General features: G+C 37.3%; 1 protein-coding gene across 2 annotated transcripts in view; it reads right to left on the bottom strand.

Moving 5' to 3' along the window:
* The window catches only part of cunh14orf28 (chromosome unknown C14orf28 homolog), a 50164-nt gene that overhangs the window by 10694 nt on the left and 22712 nt on the right, over positions 1 to 16758 (bottom strand). The window contains exons 2-4 of one of the 2 annotated variants that reach the window (XM_036593178.1): positions 12655 to 13179; positions 9010 to 9099; positions 7117 to 7206 (exon numbers count right to left, since the gene is read on the bottom strand). In XM_036593178.1, coding sequence (XP_036449071.1) covers positions 7117 to 7206; positions 9010 to 9099; positions 12655 to 13179 — 705 coding nt within the window. The remainder of the gene's footprint in view (positions 1 to 7116; positions 7207 to 9009; positions 9100 to 12654; positions 13180 to 16758) is intronic. The other variant, XM_036593177.1, reaches the window with a different exon arrangement.

Raw genomic sequence — 16758 nt, 5'->3', positions numbered from 1 at the left:
CTGTCTAAAAACCACAACCTCATATGTTTAATTTGTGCTGACCAATAATAAAGCTGAAAGTTAGGTAAGGAGGCTCCTCCAAGCATTTTGGGTTTGGTAAGTTTTGAGAACTTGATTTGAGGTTTCTTCTTGTTCCATATTTATTCAGCTATACAGGTATTTATGCTTTTGAAGAGATTCAAGGAAATATAACAGGGTAGAGTTTGAAACAAATAATTAAGTTGGGGTAAGATATTCATTTTATAATATTGATTCGACCAAAAAACAATTTGGAAGAAAAGACCAAACATGGAGCTCTTCTTTCATTTTCCCCCCAAAGTGGTAAATAAATTATCCAACTTAGGGGTAACAGACACCAAGGTATCTGAACCCTGCCACAGCTGCCTGAAAAGGACAAAGCTGACATACGTCAACACCTTGTAGAATATTCAGAGGTAAGGCTAGTGATTTGCTGAAATTAATTTTGTAACCAGACACCCTGCTATATGATATCAGATCTAATACACTTATGAAACCCGTTTCATCTGGGTCAACCATGCCAACAGGTCTCCTTCTCCTCCTACTGGGAGATTATGTGGCCATAAATTGTTGCTTTAGCAGCATCCCATATTATGGACGGTGACACTGGGGAGTGCTGATTATCTAACCAATAATGTTTTAGTGAGTCCTGAACTGCTTTACATTGTTCAGTAATGATGAATTAAATTTCCAATTTTTTGTTTTCGACAGCATTATGTTGAGAGTACAATTCGGATAGACCGGACTATGATCAGAAAGCTAAATGGGACCAATTCAACAAGACCGTACCGTATGGGTATAAAAATATAATCTAATCTTGAATATGATCTTTTTCCTCTTTATAGCACTCAGAAACAGACAGACACAAAAATTGCAAAGTCTGTGTCATTTTGGGAGTCTGACATGTTTCAAAGGCAAACTGTTACTTTGGTCTAAAAACAGAATGTCGTCAGAGAGGAACGAAGGATTTACGAAGTTTAGGAGCGGAGCGAGGTTTCAGGCAGCCATATTTTGTCCAGTCACGTGACTCCCACCAACAATAGTTTTTTTAAAAGACCTGAATTTGCAAAATTGTCAGGATCAGTAAGGCATAACGTTCAGAAATGCTCTTTGCCAAAAGATAAATAAAGCTTTCGACTGAGTGTATATTTCACTATTCAATATTGACATTTGCAGTTACTGATGTGGCTCTCGCTGGTGGCCAGAAAAAAACATAGCACCTGATATTGTGATCAAGATTTGCTCAAATCAATTTAGAGGATTTCCTCTAAAGTTAAGCAACATACTTATATTTGCAAAGTTTTAAGGCTCATTAAGATGTGTAATTTGAAAGAACTGTTGTGTCTTTATTTTAATCTTCAACTGGAACAATGAAATCTTAGAATCTTGTAATTACATTGAGCACTGTAGGAGCCAACTTAAGCTGATTCAAGTGAAGTGTAATATGTTTCCTCATCTGACTATTGTCAATTGACATATCAAATTTGGTCACAATCAGAGCATCACTGACAGATTTATGGCTGCTTGTGTCAAAATAAGACACAGCAAACTGATTTATGCATAACCTGCAATAATACCATGCTTACAAGGCAAGAGTTTTTAAACAATAACTGACTTTGAGACTTTGATCATTGTTTTAAGATCAAGCTGGAGAAGATGCAATAAAAATCCAGGGAGGAGTGTTAAAAAGTCAGATTTAACCCTTTGATGATGTACTAGAAAACAACAGAACTTTTTGAAAGACTCATATTTGCCTAAATGTCAGGCTCAGAAGAATACAAAACATTCAGAATCTTTCACTGCCACAAGATAAATATAGTAAAGCTTACAACTGTATTTGTGCTTAGAGTAGGCAATTTGCAGATATTTCTCAAGCTCCCTCTGGTGGCCAGAGAAAACATAGCCATGTCTAATTCAGAGGGCTGCGATGTGATTATAAAACAATTATCGATGCATCTCGATGCATCTTTTTTTTCTATACAGGATTTCTTTTTTCTCACTGTGTGACAACTTGGAACTTTTAAAGCAAAGTATCTGTAATGATCCATAATGAATTTACTTCCAATATCTTTCATTAATAAATCAAATGGAAGCAATGTGCCAAGTCAACTGGAAGACTCTCATTCACTGCTCTTGTTTGGAGCACATGAGACACAGGCTGCCACTTATCTGCGATAATATGCGCAGTTACAGTGAAATAAGATCCTGTGTCAATGAGTGTCCACGCAGCACGTTACAGCTATCCTACTCGTTTTCTTCAGTGATTCTACAACTTCGGTTTTGGTCTCGTTGTAGAGAGTGAGGGGGGGGTCGCTGTGTCAGTAAAATATCTTCAAGATGGGACGCTGTTTCTCAGCTCCACAGTGTGCAACACAGCACGAAAGCCCTGGTTCTCAGCGACTGAGTACGGATGCAAATCTTTGGCAATAAAAGTTGAGATAGAGTTTATAGCTTGCTTCATCCTTTTTGATTTGGGTGGAAGCTCAGACATGGCTTGATCGACGGTTCCCTGGTTGGCAGCAACTACAACCGGGTGGAAAATGGGTGGAAACATGCAATATGCTCCACAGAAGCCAAAGTGCTTCCATACACTAGCTCAGGGGTCGGCAACCTGCAGCTCCTTTACTGGCCTGGTGTGGCTCCACATCAGAATTAGATTTGTAGGTAAAAATGAAATAATCCTCCTTTACAGTAAAATAAATCTCTGCTGATCGTTCAAACACAGTTTCAACAATAAATGTTCTTAACAGCTGGAAATAATGTAGCCTGTAACTGCTAGTTCACCTAGCTAATAGCTAACGAAAGGGCAATCAGAAAGATTTAAGACAAACCTCGATAATTTGGAGACGAATAGACTTATTTGCATTTATAATCACTCCAGCTGGTTTCCTGATACATTTAATCTGCAACGAGAAACTGTCAAACACAAACATGAAACTGAAGTCAGCTTCTCATTCACCAGCTTCTTGTTTGAATTTACCCGTTCCACCTTAAATGGTGCAGCAGTTACATTCTGGCGCCTCAGGTTTCATTTAAGGTGGAACGGGAAAATTCGAACAAGAAGCTGGAGAATGAGAAGCGACTTCAGCCTCGTAAAAAGGAGAACATTGAGAGACATTTTTACAAGAAACTGTTCTACCTTTGTGGAAAGGTTTCCTGCTGGTGATGCAAGAAAAGCAGCTACAGCTGAGCTGAAGCTTAAAGCAGAGCAAAGTAAGTCTGCGTTTTTGTTTGTATTAGATTTTTACCCTACACTAGGACATTAGCATGTACTGAGGCACATGTACAGCCAAAATGGTAAAATGGACTTAAAATGTTGTGGCTCCCAAGGAGGTTTGACTTTTGTTGAAAGGACAAAATGATATTAACATTTGGGTTGCTGACCCCTGCACTACTTTTAATGTAGTGTGCACACCACAGACTGTCCAGGCGCTGCACTTTTGCAAAGTTCCGCCTTTCGCGTTCCATCAACATTACGTTATCAATTAAAATTTAGAAAATCGATTTTTGACATTTGTGAATCGATTCAGAATCATCCACATCCACATCGTGATGCATCTAAGAATCGATTTTTCCCCCCATCCCTAGTAGGGACCTATGGAGATCAATTTAAATGAAACGTTGCATACTTCCTCAGACAATGGTTATGTGCATTTTATCACAATCAGATAAAAAGTCATGGATTTATTAGCCCCTTATGACAGAAAAAGCCAGGCCAAACAAATTGAGTGGTGTCTAGAGGCCATTCTGTGCATTAAGTCAAGATTTTTCAAATAGTCATTTACCTTGCATCTCCACAGATAAATTCAAACTTTGAGCAACTGACATTTGTGTTAGGCCTGCTGTCAAAATGTAAAATGCTGCTCTATAGCACCACCATCAGGCCAACTGTCCTCAAAGCGTTTGCCTGAGTAGTGGATATAAAACTACACCTATGCACCAAATTTGGTGTGTGGATGACTTAATTGTCTACCCTACAAACTTTTTTAGGGATGTAAAAGTAGTAAGTCTCAGTTTCAATATTTAATATGTTGTCTTTGTACTATTTTCAATTAAATATAGGGTTTAATGATTTTCATGTCATTGCATTCTGTTTATTATTCACATAATAAACAGCATCCTAACTTTGCTGGAAACAGGATAATGTTTGTCACAATCTGTGTAATCATTTTATTATGCTGTGTCATAATATGTCGATGCTGTATTTGTGTCTCTAAACAGACAAAGCATCAACATAAAGCAACTACCAATACTATTATATTAAACCCAACTAATATTTTGTCAAGAAACTACATATGATGTGCTGATGTACAGGGACTGCTGGGATTTAGTTTTAATTTCTACATTTTATTTTTCTCATTTTTATGTTTGCATGGTTTTAAGCGTTACTACTTTTCTTAAGATTGGCTGACGAGTATTTATTTACAACATTACAAATAGCATTTTGCAACACCATCTAGGGATGGGATTTTGGTTTTCCTGGTACCGAACACTCAGTTTAACACACTCAAGTATTTAAAATAGGCAGGGGTGTAAAGAGTACTAAAAATCCCTACTCAAGTACAAGTACTGTTACTGTAGTGATAATTTACTCAAGTACAAGTAAAAGCATTAGTAAATAAAATCACTCAAGTAAGAGTAAATGAGTAGTTCATTAAAAACTACTTAAGTACTCATGTTACTTAGCTACTTTTCGTATTTCCACTGTCACAACCTGAAAATATTTCTGAGCTGACTTGGCTACATCACTGGAAATGATCTGTACAGAAAAACACTAAAGCAAAACATGACAATATGTGGGAAAAAGTTCTGAGAGCTGAGCACATTTACACACATTTCTGTGAACAGTGTAAGGAATGAGGCTTACATTAAACTGCATGCATTTCATGCTTAGATGATTATATAAGACGTCCTAGTTTATCTGTTTACAATAAAGTATTTTAGAATCCCTAAAAGACTGTGCAGAGGTTGTTACTGTTTAATTAGTTGTTCACTTAAGAGAAAAAAAGTCAAAATTATGAGTAGATTGCTTAATTAATAAGGTAATTTTAGTGAGAGTCCTGCTGCCCATCAGCTCCCTAGACTCTAGCTTATGTTAATAGGTGTGAACCTCTACAGACAGTAAACACACTCACAGCCTTCAAACTTTATATTTTCACTGATATCTGTTCAGACATTTCTACCATTAAAATCAGCAGCAACATCAGCAATTTACTCAGCTTTGATTTTTACTGCAATATATTTCACTTGTATTCATGCTGATCACTTCATACAGAATCAGCCATTATTACTGCATTAAACAGCTACACAGCCTTTCACAGTTAAAGACAAACACCAAGGCAGAGTGAGAGACAGTGAGAGACAGTGAGAAACAGGGGGGGCAAAGAGAGGAAGAGAGAGCAAGAGAGAGAGAGCGAGAGCGAGAGAGAGAGGGAGGAAGAGAGGAAGAGAGAGAGAAAGAGAGAGGAAGAGAGAGAGGGAGGAAGAGAGAGGGGGTAGGAAGAGAGAGAGAGAGAGGAAGAGAGAGAGAGAGAAAGAGAGGAACAGAGAGAGGAAGAGGGGAAGAAAGAGAGTGAGGGGCAGAGAGGAAGAGAGACACACAGAGAGAGATACACAGACAGAGACAGAGAGAGGGAGAGGGAGAGAGAGGGAGAGAGAGGGAGAGAGAGGGGACAGGGAGGTGGGGAGGCCAATCAGCCTAAATAATGTCAGCGTGACAGAATCACTGTCCAGAGTTGATGAAGAACCCGTATTAGACTAGATTACTTCTATCACAGCCGTTCACAACCGTTTATCTTCAACAGCAGCTAAACTAGGCTGTATAAACGAGTAAACTGCAGACTGTGGGCGACACCTGTTAACTAAAGCAGATGACAGGCACTGAAGCATTATATAAGACAGAAGAAAACCGTAAAAATGGTACCTGTTTAGCTCGGATCAGCTAGCTCGGCTAATGGTCCTTCAGGCTGGAGTTGAGTTGTGAAATTGGATCTCAGCAGGTTTCATGTTAGGCTGCTGATAATAACGCTGTTTTCTTTCGTTCATGTTAAATGAATATAGATGACCGTTTGGATGCAGTCTGTTCCTTGTGTGCTGGTTCAGTTCTCCTCTGTCCTTCTCCACTAAACTGGACATCTCTGTAGTGGTTTTCCTGTTGGAGCTGCTGTTTTTTGATGGTTGAATCTTTTCAATTTAACCGCCCTTCGTTCGTATTGGTTTCTGAGCTGATACGCTCATAATATATTTTTACTCTGTAACGTTATGAAAATTAAAGTAGCAAAGTAAAAGTATTTCATTAAAAATAAACTCAAGTAAGAATAAAAGTACTATGATTTAATTCTACTCCAAAAAGTACTGTTACAAGGAAAACTGTACTCAATTACAGTAATGAGAGTAAATGTAATTCGTTACTTACACCTCTGAAAATAGGATGAGTCCTTTTACAACAGGATTCAATTCTGTGAGAACAGTGACTGTGGTCTTTAAAGACCAAAACAAGGACCAGGGGGGAGGAGAGAACAAAGTATAAAGCTCTGTTTTAAGCTGCTGTTTTTAATTGGGTTTGAGGAAGATGTACAGCATGCTTCTACAATAAAATCATAATTTCTGCAAACCCGCTCTCTTGAACTCCAAACACCTTTTCTCTAGCAGAAGTTTCTAACTAGAATACTCTGGATGTGTGTGCCTCAACTGTTGCAAAGGATCAGACTGCAGGAGCTGGACAGGGCATAGTGAACAGTTTGGTTTGTTCTCTGGAAGAAGTTGTACATGAAACACAAAATCAATTTAGAGAGACAGCTCTCAAACGCTTACCCTCAGAAAATACAGAATGTGTTAATCAAGTCAAGCAGTCTTCAAGTGAAACTGAAAACCCTTTCACACAATTGAATTTGCAGTCAAAGTGAAGAAATGGTGCACTGTTAGTCCTATGGAGAGTACTTGGTGTTAGATTTGATAAAAGGAAAAACAAAACCAAGGAATGTATGACTAGGTTGTTGCAAATGACATGTTTGCTCATATCTCTGATACAAACATTAGTGATATGCTAAGGCTAACATATTTACCAAGTGATACTGCATATGGCAATTAAAAGGATACATCAAGAGCCATCCTCTTTTTGTAAAGAAAGAAATGCTTTCAAGATTCAGTTGTTTTATGATGATTTTGAAACTGCAAATACACTGGGATCTAAAAAAAGGCATACATAAATTGCAAGGTATTTATTTTACTTTTCACAAAAGTACAATTCATGTATGGTCAGTATATACTTGTGTGCTCTCTTCCACCCTCAAGATGTGAAGACTTATGGGTTTAGCTAGATTTTGAAACCCTTTTGTCAGAGATCTTAAATTCTTTGTCCCAGTTTTGGGTGGTGCATACATGGAACTGTTGTTCAAGTAACAGGTAATAACCTAGGTCTCCACAGCTTATTTGGCTTTGTTCACTGTTTTTGCTTTTGCCTCATGGATAAGGATGATCCTGATCCAGAGCTTAATGTAATACAGTTATGGTGTCTTTTGCGTAACATGCCACTACCGTTTGATGATCTGGTGTGGGTAAATGACCGTTACTGGCATCTGTTGTTGTTGCTGCTACAGATTGACAGTTTTTGCACCACTACTGACTGAGGGTAACACTGTCTATTTGAAACATTTCATCGTTGAACATCAAAAACCTTTAACCCAAACACCATTTCATGTTTCGCTATCCTCGTATACAAAACTTGGTCCCATTATTCATATTTGGTGTATGCAATTTGAAGCAAAACATTTGAAGATTTTTTTAAGAGACAACAGAAAAACTTCAAAAATATAACATCAAGCTTGGCCAGCATCACATGTCGTACAGCTGGTTCTATTTTAGCCAGAGTGAGCTGACATTTGGTCCAGGAAAAGAAATGTCATTGTCTAATTTCACTGCAGGAGGAGATCTAGCTCTAAAAATGAAAGTTTCACTCAACACCTGTGTGCTATCAGTCAAAGTACCATGGGAATAAATACTGTCCTGACTTAGTTGTTTGCATTGATGTTGTTCAAGAAATGCCTGTTTTCCTGAAAATGGACTGTATCATAGTGACAGATCAGCAAGTACTTTTAGTTGTTTTAGTTGTTGTTTCAGTGCTGCAGACCTTATGTTTCAAGGAGCATTTTCATGCATTTCAGGTTGCCTTCCCCAAAAAAAGAGTTCTGTGTTACTGATGTCATGGAGCTTGTGTACCACAGACCATTCGATTCGCAAATGGCTTATAAAATGGACGATTTCAGCTGGTTTGTTGTACCATACTGCCACTTTCTATGATTACTCTGAATTGGTGCAAATCAGTTGCAGATGGCAATTAGTTTTAGATGTTCAATTCTGTAATTTTTTTGTTTTAATTAATTTTTTTTTCATGTTATTTATGAATATATGCTGTTATATTCATATTTATGAATATGCTGTTAATTGTAGCCTTTGATAGTGCAGTGTTCAGCAAAATGTCTGTCAATTTTGGGGAAAGAAAAGCTAAAATAATTTTCCACAGATACTCTTCTATAGTATAGGAAAAAGTGACAGTCGATATATAACAGTGACTCAAAAAAAAAACAATATAAAAATAGAACTGACACTGGGGAGTAAATTTAAAATAACACTGTGTAGGGCTGTAAAAATATAAACACTGAGTTTTAATTTAAAATAACACTTTGAGAGTTATTCTACCTGTGGAGTAAAAATTAGTTAACACTGATGAGTGTTATATAAAGTTAATATATGATTCCAATAGGTGTTGAATTTACTCTAAATTTAACATTTTTATGGTAGAGTTATTTTTAGAAAGTGTTAAATTTAACTGTTTAAGGGTTAATTTAACTACACCTTGTACAAAATGCAGTAGAGGTTGATGGGTAAATCCATGACATAAATGTATAGCACCTGAATCAGAGAGGTTTTGTGTTCTTATGGCTCATGAGGTGTCCGTAATAACACAGATAAGGCAAACACTTAGTGTCTCACCCAACTTCTTTGCAGAGTACGATCTTTGAGCAGAAGAACTCATCCACTGAAGACTGAATAGGATCGCTATCAGGAAGCTCATGTGGAGGACTGTGGGAATTGTATGAGAAAGAGAAAATATTACCATTTAAATTTGATGTGACAAATGTGCAAATTCAGTAGGTTACATTTTATCATAGCCATCATTCTATCGTTATACTTATCAACACAACATCCCAGACAACAGACAGAACGTGACAGAGTAAACAAATCTTGAATCTTGCATCTAAAAACCCTGTGGGGTGCATAATATTATACAGTTGTTTGCGAAGGTTCAGGCATCTCTGCCCAAACTACATATTTGCTTGATTTCTGAAGATAAACACAACATTTGCAACAATTTTAATAAATACCCTTTTACTACAAAAGTTAATGCACATTTACTTTGCACTTAATGAACTTAAAAATACAAAAATGTTAGTAATTAAGACGTGCAAAAGTTTGGACACCTTAATAAGTCAGTACTTAGTAATACCCCATTAGTAGATATCACAGCTGTCTAACACTTTTTATAGCCCACTATGGGTCTTTCTGTTCCTGTCCCCGCAATTTTCACTCACTCTTCCTTACAGAACACTTTTACCTCTGTGATATTCTTGGGCTGTCTTGCATGCACAGCATGTTTCATTCCAAAAGCTACTTTTTTGAAGCAGTTCAAAGTGGATTTTGAGGTATGTTTTGAGTCATTATTTTGTTGTAGAAGAATCCATTCTTCCACTTACACATACAATGTTTCCTGTGCCACTGGCTGCCACGTAACCCCCAGAAAAGCTTAATAGATCTACCCCCATGCTTAACAGTTGGCAAGGTGTTGTTCTTATCAAATGCTTCTCCTTTTTTTCCCCAAACATTAAGTTCAATTTTTACTTCATCAGTCCACAGCACTTGTTCCCAAAATGCCTCTGGTTTATCTAGATATTAATTGGCATACTTCAGCTATCTACTTCTGGGATGAAATCATAGATAAAGTTTCCTTCTGACGACTTTTCCATGCAGATCTTGTTTATGCAAGCAGCACTGCATGGTAGAAAGGTAAACCACCACTCCTGTGTTCCCTAACCTTCCTGCATTTCTTTTGCGTGTCCTTTGTTACAGGGGTTTGGCTTTGCCTTTCTGGACACAATCCAGCAGTTCTATCAGAGTTTTCTTGATCTTCCAGATCTTACCTTGACTTCCACACTTCCCCTTAACTGCCATTTTTTAAGGCAATTTTGGACAAGCTTGAAGCTCTTTTTTAGCCTTCCCCTGCTTTCTAGGCCTTAATTATTCATTTTTAGATCCTCAGCCAGCTGCTCAGAGGATATGGTTGTTTTGCAATGCCACAATGCCTTACCAATCGTCATGAGTCAGTTAAGGGCTAACGTGTTCTGAGACTTTATAACTGGGTATCCAAACTTTGGACATGCCACAATTGCTATTTTATTTCATTTATTCATTAAAGTAAATAAAATAGAAAGTAAATATGCTACAACATTTGCAGAGCCACAGAGATTAAAATATAATTCGGCTGGAGGAGCCCAAATTTTCCATAAAACCGTTTATCATAAATTTGTTCTTGGCATTTTTTTTGTAATAATCACATATAAAAGGTACAATACACAAATGTAATATCTAGGCTACTGGTTGAACACACATAAATAAATAACACTTTAATAAGTTATTTGTGCCTATAATATCACATGATGTTAACTTTCACATTAAGGACCTTACAGAAACGAGAAAAAAAAGTATCATTTGAGGGATGAACAGAAGCCAAACCAGACTATTAATAGATCACTTTAATATCCTTTTCATCACTGGACTGCCTAATGGACCTTACTTTAGTCAAGGTGAAAAGGAAATACTACAGAAAGAGCGCAGTGTTAACCATCAATGAGACAAGACAATGTAAACACTCATAATTTCAGAGAAGATATCATAGTAGATCACAATTAAAAAATTTTTCCAGTGTATGTTTAATCCATTTTCTGCAATAAAAGGTAAATACATGACTGACAATTAGGGACGCATCGATACTGATACCAGTATTTACTCATACTTGGCCTCATAAAAATGCACTGATACTAACATCCTGTACCAGGCGATACCATGTGACGTAAATACAGTGTAAAATGCCATGTTAATGAACTACTTCAGTAAGTACTGAGCAGTGAACGAGGCTCTGCTCACACAGAGAGCTGACTCCGTGGCGGTCAGACACAAAGCTGTCAGTCACTTTAAACATTCTGCCTTGGCATATTCCCACCAGGAATCCTGCGATTTTAGCCTGTTTTTAAATACACACAACAACCACCGCTTCCCCAATACGCGTATGCTAGCCAAATGGAGGCAAAAAAAAATAAAAAAATGCTACCAATGGCCATATATGCCAACTTTACTCTGTTTGACTATATATAAAACAAAGTACATACAGTCATATGGTTTTTGTAAAATATACTGCAGAGAGACAGTATTGTCCTACCATGTATTTTTCAGTGTGGTTAGCTGAGCTGCTGTGGTTAGCCGAGCTGCAGTTTCTCAGCATGTCTGCTCAGTACTTGTTGCACACTGTACACACTGCATTTCATGTACTATGGACCAAGCGTTCTCGTGAGTATATATAAATTGTAGGCTTTGTACACAATGATCTGTTCAAACATACAGTTGAGGGTCTAGATAACAAGATTTTAAAATCGAACAGTGTATAACTGGCTTTAGAGGACATTCAATTACAGCTCAACCAGTCAGAAAGAGTTCAATGACATGACACGTGAGCTCCCCGGATTAGCTTCAGATGTGATTCCTGCTGTCACTGTACTACAGAGTCTGCAGCTTAGACAGGTAAGAAGCATGGGAACAAAACTATACAGTTACATACAGCTGTACCAAAGCACTTTTCTGATGTGGAACAAAACCTGCTCTTCTTCACTGCAGCGCTATTCAATCCAGGGTAAATAATGTAGCACAGCTAGCTAAGGCATATCATTTAAATCAGCTAGATTTTAATTATTTAACTGTTTAAGGTACATTGCACTCATTTACATTCACAGCTACTTAATTCTCAGTAAGTAATTTATTATGGTATCAGACTCAGTATCACCATGTACTAAACATGCATTCGTACTTGGTCTGAAAAAATGGTATCGATGCATCCCTACTGACAATACTTTTCGTTCTTTATAGCAGTGATACCCAGCCTTGCTTTTGGAGATCTACTAACCCTGCAGAGATTTGCTGTAACCCTAATCTAACAAACGAGAACAATTTAAGCGGCCAAAACTTTTGAACATTAGAGGCAGGTGTATTCATGTGGAGTTGGACCAAAGTTTTATGAAATGACTCATAAAATGCTCCATAAACAGGTTTGGGTTGCTCTAAACAGCTCAAATTAAAATTTTCAGCCAACTGAAGCATCTGACTGACTGCTTTGAAAACTGTCAATGGTCACAACATTCACACAGCTTTGAAAACTGTCAATCAGATGCATAAGCAGTACCATCTTTGCTTACTTACTAACTTAAAGATCTATCTTAAAGGCTTTTCCTAAGTCTAAACTATTTAGTAATCAGTTACTGAACTACAGATAATGTTTATCGGTGTTCAAAATACCATTCCTCTCACTCTTACTTGATATTTATGGTCTTCTGAAGGAGCTCCTGGAAACGGGATGGACAACACCAGTTGGTGCAAAAGCTCTCCTGAATAGTTGACATCAGGTTTTCCAAGTTCTTTGTGAAATTCTCATGCTCATTGCCAAAAAGGTCAATCTCCAGAGCTGCTTGATTGATCACTGAGCGGTACTGTCGCTTAGACATCCTGTCCCAGATCCAAAGCATCTTGACCGTGGTGTAGTCATAAGAGTCCATCAGATACAGAAAGTATTCCACAAACTGCTTACCCAAGAATAAGCCCACTTCCCGGCAGAAGGTGTGATTGTCGCGGAGAATGACATACAAGAGCATGAGGAAGCCATCAATTGTACAGGTGTTTTTCAGACTGATTTTAACATACAGTGGAATGCAGGAGATTGCTTTTTGACCAGCCCTGATTGTGTACACACCTCCCCAAGGTAGAACAGGCCTCCAAAAGGAACAATACTCATCACTGCTGTTCTTGATTAAAGCACGGATCTCTTCAAACAATGTTTTGGTCCTGTTTGGAAAACATTAAATGCATGAAACAGGTCAAATTACACTAATGCAGTAAGTATATTTAACTGTGATTACTGAGAGTATTATTATTCTGTAAAATAATTTGCACACAAACAAACAATTATTTTAAATTGTAACATTCAAGCTTGGAAAAGCTCAAAAAATTGTGACAAATGGAGTGTTTATTTGCTATACAAAAAATATTGCTTTGTGTCTTCTCCTAGATCAAACACAACATTTGGAGCCAGTTGCACCAGCTGAATGTGAACTAAATCGTAGCTTAGTTTTAATGTCATCTGCCTCTACATACAAGTTTCAAGCTACTGAAATTTACACAGTTGCACCAAGTAACAGTTTCAACGTAGCCTTAAGTTAATTGACCTCTACTCATTAGTAGGTGTAAACTGCACTTTGCATGCTAAATTGTCATTACATTTGTTTCCAGCCCTGTCACAATTATTACATAATCACCTGGTCACATTTATTTGAGCTGATCACAATTATTTGAGCTGACCAAAATAATTTTCCACAGCTGTTCACCTTCACAATCTTCATATTCATGGTTCTTCCCAAAACAAGTTTAATAACATCCGACTAGTGTTGCCACCTTTAGAGGGCATTGGTGAGTAATGTTTATTTAAGCTTGAGCAGTTTCACAGCAAGGGTGGGTTATATGGCAAGTATAATACCATTGTACTTACAATGCAAAATATTTATCACGTTATATATATTTTTTTATTTGCTTGATAAGTTAACACATACAAAATAAGCTCTATTAGTGCCACATTTAAAAAAAAACACTATCAAAAAGTATGAAAACTATAATCTGATTCACTGTTTCACATACTGAGCTGCACCAAATCCAGTTAAACAGGACTAAATATGATGCAAGGTCCAAGCTGTCTTCGCAAGTAGGCCTTATATTTTGCAATTTTGGTTATGTCCCTCCTTGGGTACGTCAGTAAAAGTTCGGGCATACATATGAAGTTCAATTGTAACTGACCAATGTTAGGTCTTTGAATCCCTGTGGCACTTTTATTAAACATGTTTTTGCAGATCTCAGAGCCTGATTCAGGATAGGACAAAGTAGTTGCATGAACAAATTTTACAACAATCTTTCACTGTATAACATTTTTTGGCTAAGAGATCATTGAGATGGAGTACAAATTATTAACTTAAACTGTTCTGGTAACTTTGGCTGCCTTTTATTTTAAAATACTGAAGTAAAAGGACTTCATCTGTGGTTTCTGCAGAGCATGACAGCCTTGATGAAAATCTATTGCTTGTTGCTTGTTTGCTCACTGGTAATAGTAAGTTTATAATGTTTTCAATTTGATTCATGAGACAACTGGATGGAGTGCAAAACACTAAATAAATGAACTGATTTGGTAACTTTGTCTGCAAATTACTTTGACATATAGCAGAAGATGGACAGAAGATGGATCTTTGATACGTTTGTGGTATGACAGACTTTGGATCAAAATGTGCAGTTGATTTTGTCTACTCACTGATGACAGTCATCGTACAATAGGCTGAACCTGAATCATGAGTCAATCAGATGGGGTACAAATGAACTCATTTGGTTGACTTTGGCTGCCAATTACTTTAAACGCTGCAGTAAAAGGACTTCATCTTTAACATGTTCATAGTAGGAAAGGCTTTAAACCAAAATCTGCTGTTTTGTGGTCGACTTATTGGTAAGTCATATTGTAAATTATTCAGTTTGACTCATGAATAAATTAGATGGGGTTACTATCTTCATGAACTGATTTGGTAACTTCAGCTGAAAATCACTTTCACATTTTGCAATAAAACTCATCCTTGGTTTGTGCAAGGATTGTGGCAAACACTGAAGCAATATTTCTTGTTTCCTGGACTATGTATTAAAAATAATAATAATAATATTAATAATAATAATTATTATTATTATTATTTTATAATGTGATGAATTTGCAAATATGGTCACCATGTGGAATTACTGTTTTAGTGCCCTCTATCAACATATGTCCACTTAACTTTGCACTGTGTTTCAACATGAGACATTGAGCAGGTATACAAAGTTTGGTGTCAATTGGACAATGCATTCTCATCATTGCACTACAGTCCTGAAAATGTAAATAAATCATAATGTTTGACTGCTTGTACAACTTAGTCAAAAACATATATGATCTACGGGCAAAGTTATTCATGTTGCAGCTACTCTGTCTTTTGAAGAAAAACAATAAAAATTAACTTGATGAAGCTGTCAAGTCCATTTATTGCATTATTTGATCCCAACTGCATTTTATAACCTTAATGGTATAAGTTATATATATATTCATTTTAGTGTTTTATAACGTACGTGAGTGGTGCCCCTGTGGCCAGTACCTATCATATTATCATATTATATCACATACCTTTCAATTAGTACAGAGTCCAAACCTGGAAATACGTATCAAGTTTCATGGTGATTGGCCAATTCCAAGGCTGTCAAATACCTGCTGAAATCTAAATGCCAGGTTTTTTCATATATGACATCAGTCTCTTGGTTGCTGACCTAGAACAGCACCTAGTAGCATGCAAACTTTAATGTCAATTGGGCAACAACCTTTGGTTGAGTAACATTTTTTGCTTCTTATAGCACTACCTAACGATGCAGTTCCACCAAACTTTGAAGATCATCTTCAAGTCCCCTAGGGTACATGCGTGTGAAGTTTTGGAACAATCAGTCAAAGTGTTTGAGTCAGAGCTGATTAGATTAGAAGCATGATTTTTGCAACATGAGCTCGACCCATATTTCTGGGTGGGGCCTGAACGCTACACACTGTTGAACTTCCTAAATTTTTTTGATAATTATTGAAGTTTAGATTCTTCAAATTCTTTTGACATCAAATTTGTGCAGCTTGGCTGAAAACCCAGGGTCTAGTTTACGCAAAAAAATGTGTGCGATTTTGCATAAAATCTTTTGCCTTTTTTGGGCCATGAGACAACTAGTCAAGTCAAGTCAAAGTTTATTTATATAGCACTTTTTACAACAGGCATTGTCGCTAAGCAGCTTTACAGAAAAAATCCAGGTCCAAACCCCATGAGCAAGCCAATGGCGACAGTGGCGCAGAAAAACTCCCTAAGAGCAAGAGGAACCTTGAGAGGAACCAAGACTCAAAAGGGGAACCCATCCTCCTCTGGTCAACACCAAATAGAAAACACAAGAGCAAAATGAACAGAGGATGTTTTAATGTTAGTATAAAATATTAAAATACAGAAAAGGGAAAAACAGGTGAAGCAATGGCTATGATAAAATAGTTCAAGTCTGTGCAGCAGTATCATCAGAAGGGTCAGTTCACGCAGGTGAGGTTTGCACGGCATTGTATAGCGGGAAGCTAGTTGGTGGCCAAACTGGTCCAGAAAACTGGCGAGCAGTGGGCACACGATCAAGGCAGAAAAAGCAACAGCATCAGACCACACAGGATGGGCAGCTGTACAACTCAGCAAAGGAAACACACAGAGACTTCTGTTAAGGGTCACTGATTACAGGTCTAGCTATTACAGCCTAACTAAAAGGGAGAATCAGAAAGGTAACAGAGACATAAGTGCTCCGTGA

The sequence above is a fragment of the Colossoma macropomum genome, unplaced genomic scaffold (genome assembly GCF_904425465.1).
Source record: "Colossoma macropomum unplaced genomic scaffold, Colossoma_macropomum, whole genome shotgun sequence".
NCBI lineage: Eukaryota > Metazoa > Chordata > Actinopteri > Characiformes > Serrasalmidae > Colossoma > Colossoma macropomum.
The sequence above is the reverse complement of the archived record's forward strand: the minus strand, read 5'-3'. Positions and strand labels throughout refer to the sequence as shown.